The sequence below is a fragment of the Notolepis coatsorum genome (genome assembly GCF_963971535.1).
Source record: "Notolepis coatsorum genome assembly, chromosome: 20".
NCBI classification, from domain to species: Eukaryota; Metazoa; Chordata; class Actinopteri; order Aulopiformes; family Paralepididae; genus Notolepis; species Notolepis coatsorum.
Window position 1 is genome coordinate 11,658,050 of NC_140184.1, and position 12,056 is coordinate 11,670,105.

Consider the following 12,056-nt stretch of genomic DNA (forward strand, 5'->3'; position numbering starts at 1 on the left):
TTCCCTATTGTTAGGTTTTAGTGAGTTTTTCCTTACCTTCGCGTGGGGTATGTCTGGGAGTGTTTGCATTCTTTCATTTATTTGCATTCATCTAAAAAATGTTTGGACCTTATGGTGTTCTTGTTCTGTTCTTGACTTATTGTTATGTTTTCTTCTTGACTTGTTTAAAGAAGACCTGTACGGCCCATGGGGACATTAACGTGTGTTGTCGGGCCCTATAAATAAATTTGATTTGATTTGATTTATGCGTGTGTGTGTGTGTGTGTGTGTGTGTGTGTGTGTGTGTGTGTGTGTGTGTGTGTGTGTGTGTGTGTGTGTGTGTGTGTGTGTGTGTGTGTGTGTGTGTGTGTGTGTTGTGGAGCGACAGTGGCTCGGGAGGTAGAGCAGTCATCTGGTAATCCGGAGGTTCCCGGTTCGGTTCCTGCTCCTCGGAGTCCCCTTGAGCAAGACACTTAACCCCCACAGCTGCTCCCGATGAGCAGGTCGGCACATTGCACGGTCGGTCGCCTCCGCCGTCGGTGTGTGTGTGTGAATGTAAAGCGCTTTGGATAAAAAAAAAAATAGGTATATAAATGCAGTCCATTTATGCGTCGTCTCCTACCCGTCTTTGGAGGACAGGTCCAGGTGTGTGTGTAGGTCCAGCAGGACGTCTTTGAAGAAGCGCAGCCTGTTCCGCTCGGCCTCCTGAGTCAAGTCGAACACCTGCTCCATGTCCTCCATGTAGCGCGGGTTACAGCGGTTCAGCTCCTCCAGGACCTTCTCGTAGCGCTCCTTGGCCTGCCGCGCGGACAAACACACACAATTAACATCATTTTATTTTTATTTTTTTTTGTCTTTTTCCCCCTCCATTTTCCTCCGATTTTCTCCCATCCCAATGTTAGTCGTTATGCCAATTCCCAGTCCCTTCCTGGTCGCTGCGCTTTACCCCCCACAGTCGGATCATCTGGGAGAGTGGAGGCTACCACCACGTGCTTCCTCCGACACACGTCTAGCCAATCACCGCTTCTTTTCACCTGGCAGCGCGGATTCTCACTGAGAGGGCGTAGCGTGTGGGAGGACCACACTATCCGCCTCGAGTCCTATCCGCGCTTAGCAGGCGCCCCGACCGAACTGTAGGAGTCGCTGTTTTACAACGACCCGGACCCACCCCGCCAGCTTCTCCCACCCTCTGATACAGCCAATTGTATCAGTGCAGACGGCCAGCCAAGCTGGTGACAACCCCGGAGCTGTGAGCTGGATTCGAACAGGCGAATCCAGCTCACAGCTCCGGGGGTTGGTGACGAACGCAATCTCTGCTCGGCCACCTAACCGCCTCAATTAACATCATTGTATTATTTTTATTCACAAAGGAATGCACACAGAAACTCAGTTGTATGTAGTAGTATATGCATGCATGCAATGCTGTACACACATACATCAATGAATGAAGGAACCAAGTTACACACACAAAATACATGCTTTATTTGAAGACCAAATCACACAACACATAAGAATTCATGGTGACACTTTATAATAACACTCAGTTATAAGACCTTTATAAGGTATTTGTAGATAATGAACTAATCGTGAACAAACCATTTATATACATTCGTAGATTATTATTAAATCATTTATAACTATATTTGTATAACATTTACAGATTAGTTCTACATTATTTATAACTCATTATCAACATTGTTTGTACTTGATTTGTTCATCATTAAATAATGTTGTTTGATGTGTAGTAACACATTTGTAGATGCTTTGAAAAATGGATATGAAAAAACAACTATACTGTATCTCCATTTATTTGTTCATCATGTTCAACAAATGATTTGTTAAGACATTCATAAAACATCTATAAATCATTTGCAGATGCTATTGTGTGCCCTAATCTGAAGTGAAGCCTATACATCATTAACTCATTCAGCGCCAGTCACGATGTTAACTCGCCATCGTTTGAGCGCCAATCACAAGTATAGTGGGTTTAAAAATTATATATATATATTTTAACCTTCTCTTTCTCAGATTTTCTCCCCGTCCCAATTTAGTCATTGTGCCAATTCCACCCCTCCCCTACCTGGTTGTTGTATGCATGTTCTCCCACGAGTCAGTACAAGGGTGTCCTTCCTCCGAGACGTGCGCCGCCAAGCCAGTGACGCTTTTTTTCACTTGGCAGCGAGGACTCTCATTGGTGGAGTGTAACGCGTGGGAGGGCACGCTATCTCCACCAAGTCCTGCCCCGCTGAGCAAGCGCCGAGACCTGACCTGTAGGCGTCGCTGTCCACAACGCCAGATTCCCACCCACCAGCGTCCCACCCCCTAACACTGCCAATTGTATTAGTATGAACGACCAGCCAAGCTGGTAGCAACGGCGAGAGCTGGGCTCGAACCCAGCATCTCCTGCGTTCTTGCCGAGCACAATCTCCGCTACGCCACCTGACCGCCCAGTATAATCGGGTTTTAATCGTTATTTATTTTATTAGCGATATCCATTCATTTTCATACATCCAGCCTGATGTTATCGTTAGGAATGGGTCTGAGCTCGCAAAAGGGCAAATACCGCCGCCTACGCCTTCCAGCGGGTATTGCACTCCACTGGGAATGGTATCGTTTCTTTTCTGGGACGATCCGAGCCGTGCGGGCGGGGTTTAAATACTCAGGCGAGGTACGCAGATACAACAATGCATTGGAACAGTAACCCCGCCCGCCCGTCATTGTGAAACGGTCGGTAATGTGGTACGGACCTCCACGAGCAGTATTTGGAATGGCGATCAGATAATTGGATTATTTCTTTTGCATTACATAATAATAATAATAATAATTAATTTAATTTATATAGCGCTTCTCAATAACCCGAAGTCACTGACAATAGTCGGGAGCAAAAGTAAAAACAAAGAAACAAAAGCAAAGAAACAAAAACAAAGAAACAACAAAGAAACAAAAACAAAAGGAACATGGGACCATGGGGGGAACAGGGAAGACAGCATGATAGCACAAAAAGACTGGAGACAGACATCAATCAGGTTGGAGGGGGGGGGGGGGGGGGGTTATGGGTGGGGGGGTTGAAGGCAAGGGAGAACAGGTGGGTTTTGAGGCGAGCTTTGAAGGTGGAGAGTGTAGGGGAGTCTCTGATGGACTGGGGGAGGGAGTTCCAGAGTCGGGGTGCAGTACGAGAGAAGGCCCGATCTCCGAAGTTTTTAAGCTTGGATGTCGGGACAGTGAGGGAGGCAGTGGAGGAGGACCGGAGGGAACGGGTGGGGCGGTAGGGAAGAAGGAGATCAGTCAGGTAGGGGGGGGCCAGGCTGTGGAGGGCTTTGAAGGTGAGGAGTAGTGTTTTAAAGTTTATGCAGTGTTTGATCGGGAGTCAGTGGAGGGAGTGGAGGACAGGAGTGATGTGTTCGCGGGACCGGGTGTTAGTGAGGAGGCGGGCGGCTGAATTTTGGACCATTTGCAGTTTATGGAGGGAGCGGGAGGTGATACCAGTGAGGAGGGAGTTGCAATAGTCCAGGCGGGAGGAGATGAAGGCGTGAATGAGGGATTCAGCAGCAGGGGGGGAGAGGCAGTGACGGATTTTTGCAATGTTGCAGAGGTGAAAGTAGGATATTTTACATCAGATACAAGGTAAGAACACTATATATAAATTTGATCGTTGATCTGATATTTAGGAACAAACACATCATTCAAATGTTAACGTTAGCGCCCACCACATCAAGTACGTCTACACAACATATAAGAGTTGTAGGTCGGAAATGATGGAATGGGCAAAAGGCACATACAAGTACAGTAACAACGATACGATGCGGCGTCGTCGATCATGAATATGCAAATCGACGACATTTCATGGTCGACGAATCATGACAGCCCTACTTGGGTGTGATTCAGCCCATTTCCCACAGATTCCTAAATGGTGAGTCAAACAACTGACAATCCCTCGTTCCGACATCACCCAGGAGGAAAACACACGCAGATGCCAGTTAAAAGCATTCTGGGATGTGCACCTCTCCTCTCCTCTCCTCTTCTGTTTCAAGTTCAAGTTTCTTTAATAGTTGTCATAGTAAAATACAGAATACCTTTCCATTAAATGCTTTTTTTCTGTATGAGCTCCTGAGAGTGTGCTAGATAAAAATAGATTAAAAAAGTATAAGGAATTTGGAACATGGAGCAAATCTGTGTTCTTCACAGGTGGGGTTTACCTGGTGAAACCAGAGCGGACGGCAGTCACTAGGGAGACGGCAGCACTATTGTCAGCCGACAGGTCTGGTCGTGTCTGGGTCACGGTGCAACAACACCCAGGTATGTGAATCCCAACTGTCTGATACACCCACACTGTAGTGAAGTAGGGTTACTTCTGTAACCCTGGACTGTGGTGTGTTGTAAATGGTACATTTATATAGTTATTTTAGCCAAAGCGCAATTTTTGTTCCTCACATTCACCCGTTTCACTGAGACATTCACCGACAGCAGAGGCAACCATGCAAGGTGCCAACCTGCTCATCGGGAGCAATTAGGGCGTTAAGTGTCTTGCTCAAGGACACTTCAACGCGTTGCCCGGGAATCAAACCGGGAACCTTCAGATTACCAGGCGAACGGTCTATCTCCTGAGCCACTGTCACCCCACGTGTATGTGTGTGTGTGTGTGTGTGTGTGTGTACCTTCTCAGCCTCCTCGTTGCAGCGCTCGACGCGGGTGGTGAACTTGCGGACCTCCTCTTGGGACTTGGAGGTATCTGTTTTGGCGTGCGTCTCCCTGGTGATGGCAGTCCTCTCCTCCTTCCTGGCCTGGTGGTATATCTTCTTATTGGAATCCACCTACACACACACACACACACACAAATACACATGTTTAAATTAAAAGGCTGTCAAAGTCAACGCGTTATTAACGCACAATTATTTTAAGGCCACTATTTGTTTAATGCAAGATTAACGTTTAAAAAATATATATAATCATTTTCCTTTACTAGTAGACATCACTCAGGTGTATTATTGATACTATGATTGTTTCTGACTCAAAGTGTGAGTGAGTGAGTGAGTGAGTGAGTGAGTGAGTGAGTGAGTGAGTGAGTGAGTGAGTGAGTGAGTGAGTGAGTGAGTGAGTGAGTGAGTGAGTGAGTGAGTGAGTGAGTGAGTGAGTGAGATGAGGAAGGGGCAAGAGAGAAAGAGAGCTGGGAGAGTGTGCTCTGAGCATGACTCTACTACTGTCAGGGTTATGGTGCTCTGAGCATGACTCTACTACTGTCAGGGTTATGGTGCTCTGAGCATGACTCTACTACTGTCAGGGTTATGGTGCTCTGAGCATGACTCTACTACTGTCAGGGTGCTCTGAGCATGACTCTACTACTGTCAGGGTTTCAGCTATTACACACACACAAGCTATATAATAATATGCCCAAATCCCATGTTTGTGTTTAATATGTGGGTTTGGTTTGTATTTGCTCTGCAGTTACAGCTGAGTAACATCGTAGAAGAAGCTTTAACAGTCCAATCTCATCAATCAATCAAATCAATCAATAAAAAAATTTAAACAAAACATATACTGGTGGGGCAGAGGGCAAGTGTTGTACTCAGTGGATCCTGTACCAGTATCACAGACTACCACGGCAAGCCTAGCTAGATGCAGTAACTAGAGCTAGATGGAGTATAATTGGCACATTGGTGTAGTGCAGTGTTTCTCAAAGTGGGGGGCGCGCCCCCCAGGGGGGGCGCAGAGGCATGACAGGGGGGGCCTTGAGATTTATAAAAAAAAAAAAAAAAAATAAAAACACATCTCCATCCAAACTCTTGGAAGAACTCTTTGAAATCTCATCTGATACCACCTGGAGAGCTCGTTTCAGAGTGTGGTGCTGAGTACCAAGTATCTCATGATGCAGCAGTTAAGGTGTTGATACCATTCAGCACCACATACAGTATCTGTGCGAAGCTGGCTTTTCATCCATGACAGCTCTGAAAACAAAATATAGGGCCAATTTGAAAGGTCACGATATTGGTGTTATTTCAATAAATTTAAACATGGCCCATTTCATGACTATTTTGTTGGGGCGAGGGGGGGGGGGGGGGGGGGGGGCAATATATTTTGGTCCACCAAAGGGGGGCCTGACAGAAAAAGTTTGAGAAGCACTGGTGTAGTGGTTAACACCGTCACCTCACAGCAAGAAGGTCCTGGGTTCCATTCCCGCTTGGGGACCAGGTTGCCAGGTATCTCCCGGGCCTTTTTGTGTAGAGTTTTCATGGAAGAAAATGTACAACTATAGCCTTCATGCAAGCACCGATTACTATAGAAATGCTATAGTGAATCACTATTAAAATGTAGCATTTCTATGGTAAAATCATAGGATTACAGTAGTTGTTGTGAAGGGCCAGATTAAACCGAATATATATATTTATTATATATATTTAATTGTATTTGTATATTCTCTAATATTCCTTGATATCCCTTGTATATTCCTTGTACAATATGCATTGAATATCCATTCTAGCCTACTGAACATCCCATAATAGTCTCCATTCTACTATTGGTCGAGACCTTGGTGCCAGGCTGCCATACCTCCCAGACCCAGTTCAAACGTACCGCTCAACATGTACGAACAAGTCCTAGTTCCGCGTAGGAATCTGGCTACCGCACCACTAATGGGACTATTTGTTCATAGTGCGTATATATACTGCGCTACTAAAGTAGGACTTCCTTTTCAGTCCAGTTTCTTACCCTCCAATAGAGTCACAGACGTAAAGCCTCCCCGCGACGCCACGTGTGGGAGTAAGGCCAAGTTCGGCTTACCATCGGTATTGAGACATCGTGTATATTAATATTTGAATAGTCATATTTGGCACTATATCGTCGAGTTGGACGTAGTCTATTAAGCTAATAATAGTCTGTTAATATATAGTGCTTCGTGCGGTGAGAATACTACCGTAGTCAGTACCCCATCGTTTCGGGCAGAGAACTGGCTGCTTATCCAGGGTGGTTGACCCCACGTGAAGCTGCACCCGAGGAGCCCCAGAGCCGACGAGCGAGTGGACCTGTATACCGGATTATTCTACCGACGACAGCCCGCCTTCCCCGGCACGGATTATGCTTTGTATACGTTGATTATTCCATGGATAAAGACCCCCGACACTGCCGTGTGTTGGAACCCCCCCCCCCTGGAGAGGACGCAAGGTGAGGAGACGCTCTGCAAGACGAGGTCGCTTCACGTCTCTCCTCCGTGGACCGGAGGACGCCGGCCCACAAAGAGTCCACCTGCTTTCATCTGTGGTCCAAGGATCGCCGGCGCATTGAACGGCACTACAGTGGGTTCACCTGGGATACCCTTGGCCGGATGAGGCAGCCGGATTCTACCCCCCCCCCCCTTCCTACTCCTGTCGGCTTACAAGCGACCGGATTAACCCCCCCCCTAGTGTATCCAGTCTATAATCATTAAAGTATCATTGCTGTTATTCCTTAAACTATTCCAGGTCGTATATGTACCACCTGCGCCTTCAGATTGGACATTCTCTATTGATATACCGACGAATACTCTTGCCATAAAAGTGCATACTAATTCCCATTCATAAATGTGATTGATTTGATTAAGTGCTTGCTCTACACACCATCGCTGTGTAGAAATAAAGACCTATTTCTAATTCGTACATTTGTGTTGGATCCGTTTCATCTACGTGACAGTGTTCATCATAATATATTTATGCCGTGTACTGGGTGGCCGAATATTAAGTACAAAGGTAGTGGTAGTAAGTATCATATCTAGTAATACAGTCAGGGAATTGTACCCCTCAGTTACAGTAGTGATTCACCATACATTTCTATAATATTCCACTGCAGAAGTACTATGGTTAGTATGTGGTTGGTAAAGCTATAGTGTGTATGAAAGAAAAAAAATAGCGCTGTCAGGCGATTAAAACAATTAATCTAATTAATTGCATTTTAAATCGCATAACCATTTTAGGCCTGATATTTTATATTCTAGAATCATATTTCAAATTGCATGTGTCCGGATGGCAGAATTCAGTACTGTATCTACAAAACCTTCTTTTTAATCATCTTCCCTTTATTCATTTGCTTAGATTTTTCAGGTCTGGTCAATTTTAGCATGGTGTTATTCACAGTAAAAAAAAATTATTGATATTCTCATTTGGTTCATTACTATTTACTCAAGCCTAGTAACAGACACAGTATTTCTGACACTGGTCCCTGAGATCCATAGATGTCCCTAGAATCAGATACCAAGAACATGCAAATGGAAAAAAAAAATTTAAAGTTTGTAAATGTGTATTCGTTCTTATGGAATGAATGATACATTTTTTTAATTAAAATACATTTTGAGTTAATTTTCATAACACGATAATTTGCTGTGTAATTAATTTATCGAATTAACGCGATAAACTGACAGCCCTAAAAAAAACACAGAAATACTATGAATCGGTATTTCAATGGTAAATCCATATAGTGTGTATGGGGGGAAACTATTGTCTATACTATTGTTTTTGGTATTTTGTTGGTGTTGAGGAATCCCGTTTGGTTTCCCGCTCCAAACAATAGCTTAATTCACACCTAGCTGAGAGGCCAAAGGCTACAGCTTATACTTCAGATCAATTGTCTCCGCCTCTTCCTCAGTGTCTCCTAGCTGGCCATGATGAGAGCACTCCTCTTCCTCAGTGTCTCCTAGCTGGCCATGATGAGAGCACTCCTCTTCTTCAGTGTCTCCTAGCTGGCCATGATGAGAGCACTCCTCTTCTTCAGTGTCTCCTAGCTGGCCACGATGAGAGCACTCCTCTTCATCAGTGTCTCCTAGCTGGCCAGAGGAGAGCACTCTTCTTCTTCAGTGTCTCCTAGCTGGCCATGATGAGAGCACTCCTCTTCCTCAGTGTCTCCTAGCTGGCCAGAGGAGAGCACTCCTCTTCTTCAGTGTCTCCTAGCTGGCCAGAGGAGAGCACTCCTCTTCCTCAGTGTCTCCTAGCTGGCCATGATGAGAGCACTCCTCTTCCTCAGTGTCTCCTAGCTGGCCAAAGGAGAGCACTCCTCTTCCTCAGTGTCTCCTAGCTGGCCAGAGGAGAGCACTCCTCTTCCTCAGTGTCTCCTAGCTGGCCAGAGGAGAGCACTCCTCTTCCTCAGTGTCTCCTAGCTGGCCAGAGGAGAGCACTCCTCTTCCTCAGTGTCTCCTAGCTGGCCAGAGGAGAGCACTCCTCTCAGCCAAAGCTCATTTAACCCACATGTCATTTGTATTAATCGTTTTCACTATTAAACCCGTTTTGATCAGAAGATCCGTCTACGATATAATCGATGAGTCTGGTTTCCACCACATTGGTATGGGTATAGGCTATAGGCTGATAGATGGGTATACTATACTCCAGAGAAAGAGTGGTGTACACCAGCATATACCTACCTACCTACTACTACTACTACTACTACTACTGATGGCAATGAACGGTCAGAGGGCTCTCACCTCCTTCAGTTTGCGGACCCAGGGTTTCTGCGCCTTGCGGAAGCCCTCGTCGGCATCCTTGGTCTCCCTGAAGCTGCCCATCATGGGTTTGTGGTAGGCTTCCTTCTGCCAGCCGCGCACCTTGTTGCTGTCCTCTCCTGCCAGCCTCTCCCTCAGCTCCAGGTGCAGCTCGCTCAGCCTCTCGGCCGCCTGCATGAAGGCGTGCCACGCCTTCTCCAGTGTGCCGTACTGAGAGCCTGGAGGGGGTGGAGACACAGGGCCGATTGAAGAACACTGCACGCCGGGCCCAGAGATGATGTAGTACAGGGTTGCCACAGACATTGCAAAATGGAATTCAAGGACTTTCTGATCCAATATTTATGGCTTAAAACCAATTTCCAACAATTAGTTATACTTTAAATAAAATAAATATTTATTTCTTGATTCAGGACAATTTTATCGTGGATGAACAAAACTTTCAATGCAAATGGTTGATTTGAATTTAAAGGACTTTTTAAGCACCTTGTTATAAAAAATGTGCTGTTTTTAAGGAATTCCAGGCCTGGACTTTTTTTGGTCAAAAATCAAGCACGTTAAGCACTTCAAGGACCTTGTGCAGACCCTGTATGTAGTAGATCTCAGTTGGTTTAGGATTCAATACTGATAGAACTTTCTCTCCTGTGTCTCCCCTACTCTGTCTCCCTCTCAGCCTTCCTACTGTCTCAATAAAGAACCTTCTCTCCGGTGTCTCCCCTACTCTGTCTCCCTCTCAGCCTTCCTACTGTCTCAATAAAGAACCTTCTCTCCGGTGTCTCCCCTACTCTGTCTCCCTCTCAGCCTTCCTACTGTCCCAATAAAGAACCTTCTCTCCTGTGTCTCCCCTACTCTGTCTCCCGCTCAGCCTTCCTACTGTCCCAATAAAGAACCTTCTCTCCTGTGTCTCCCCTACTCTGTCTCCCTCTCAGCCTTCCTACTGTCTCAATAAAGAACCTTCTCTCCTGTGTCTCCCCTACTCTGTCTCCCTCTCAGTCGTCCAACTGTCCCAATAAAGAACCTTCTCTCCTGTGTCTCCCCCACTCTGTCTCCCTCTCAGCCTTCCTAATGTCTCAATAAAGAACCTTATCTCCTGCGTCTCCCCTACTCTGTCTCCCTCTCAGCCTTCCTACTGTCTCAATAAAGAACCTTATCTCCTGTGTCTCCCCCACTCTGTCTCCCTCTCAGCCTTCCTACTGCCTCAATAAAGAACCTTCTCTCCTGTGTCTCCCCTACTCTGTCTCCCTCTCAGCCTTCCTACTGTCTCAATAAAGAACCTTCTCTCCTGTGTCTCCCCTACTCTGTCTCCCTCTCAGCCTTCGTACTGTCTCAATAAAGAACCTTCTCTCCTGTGTCTCCCCTACTCTGTCTCCCTCTCAGCCTTCGTACTGTCCCAATAAAGAACCTTCTCTCCTGTGTCTCCCCTACTCTGTCTCCCTCTCAGTCGTCCTACTGTCTCAATAAAGAACCTTCTCTCCTGTGTCTCCCCTACTCTGTCTCCCTCTCAGCCTTCCTACTGTCCCAATAAAGAACCTTCTCTCCTGTGTCTCCCCTACTCTGTCTCCCTCTCAGCCTTCATACTGTCCCAATAAAGAACCTTCTCTCCTGTGTCTCCCCTACTCTGTCTCCCTCTCAGCCTTCCTACTGTCTCAATAAAGAACCTTCTCTCCTGTGTCTCCCCTACTCTGTCTCCCTCTCAGCCTTCCTACTGTCTCAATAAAGAACCTTCTCTCCTGTGTCTCCCCTACTCTGTCTCCCTCTCAGCCTTCGTACTGTCCCAATAAAGAACCTTCTCTCCTGTGTCTCCCCTACTCTGTCTCCCTCTCAGCCTTCCTACTGTCTCAATAAAGAACCTTCTCTCCTGTGTCTCCCCTACTGTCTCCCTCTCAGCCTTCCTACTGTCTCAATAAAGAACCTTCTCTCCTGTGTCTCCCCTACTCTGTCTCCCTCTCAGTCTTCCTACTGTCTCAATAAAGAACCTTCTCTCCTGTGTCTCCCCTACTGTCTCCCTCTCAGCCTTCCTACTGTCTCAATAAAGAACCTTATCTCCTGTGTCTCCTCTACTCTGTCTCCCTCTCAGCCTTCCTACTGTCCCAATAAAGAACCTTCTCTCCTGTGTCTCCCCTACTGTCTCCCTCTCAGCCTTCCTACTGTCTCAATAAAGAACCTTCTCTCCTGTGTCTCCCCTACTCTGTGTCCCTCTCAGCCTTCCTACTGTCTCAATAAAGAACCTTCTCTCCTGTGTCTCCCCTACTGTCTCCCTCTCAGCCTTCCTACTGTCTCAATAAAGAACCGTCTCTCCTGTGTCTCCCCTACTCTGTCTCCCTCTCAGCCTTCGTACTGTCTCAATAAAGAACCTTATCTCCTGTGTCTCCCCTACTCTGTCTCCCTCTCAGCCTTCCTACTGTCTCAATAAAGAACCTTCTCTCCTGTGTCTCCCCTACTCTGTCTCCCTCTCAGCCCTCCTACTGTCTCAATAAAGAACCTTCTCTCCTGTGTCTCCCCTACTCTGTCTCCCTCTCAGCCACCCTACTGTCTCAATAAAGAACCTTATCTCCTGTGTCTCCCCTACTCTGTCTCCCTCTCAGCCTTCCTACTGTCTCAATAAAGAACCTTCTCTCCTGTGTCT

The 12,056-nt window shown here is 46.4% G+C and overlaps 1 protein-coding gene across 2 annotated transcripts in view; it reads right to left on the reverse strand.

Moving 5' to 3' along the window:
* pacsin3 (protein kinase C and casein kinase substrate in neurons 3) overlaps nt 1–12,056 on the reverse strand; it is a 98,503-nt gene that overhangs the window by 38,190 nt on the left and 48,257 nt on the right. For both annotated transcript variants that reach the window (XM_084337356.1, XM_084337355.1), the window contains 3 exons: nt 9,416–9,651; nt 4,635–4,790; nt 602–777 (listed from right to left, as the gene is read on the reverse strand). In XM_084337356.1, coding sequence (XP_084193482.1) covers nt 602–777; nt 4,635–4,790; nt 9,416–9,651 — 568 coding nt within the window. The remainder of the gene's footprint in view (nt 1–601; nt 778–4,634; nt 4,791–9,415; nt 9,652–12,056) is intronic.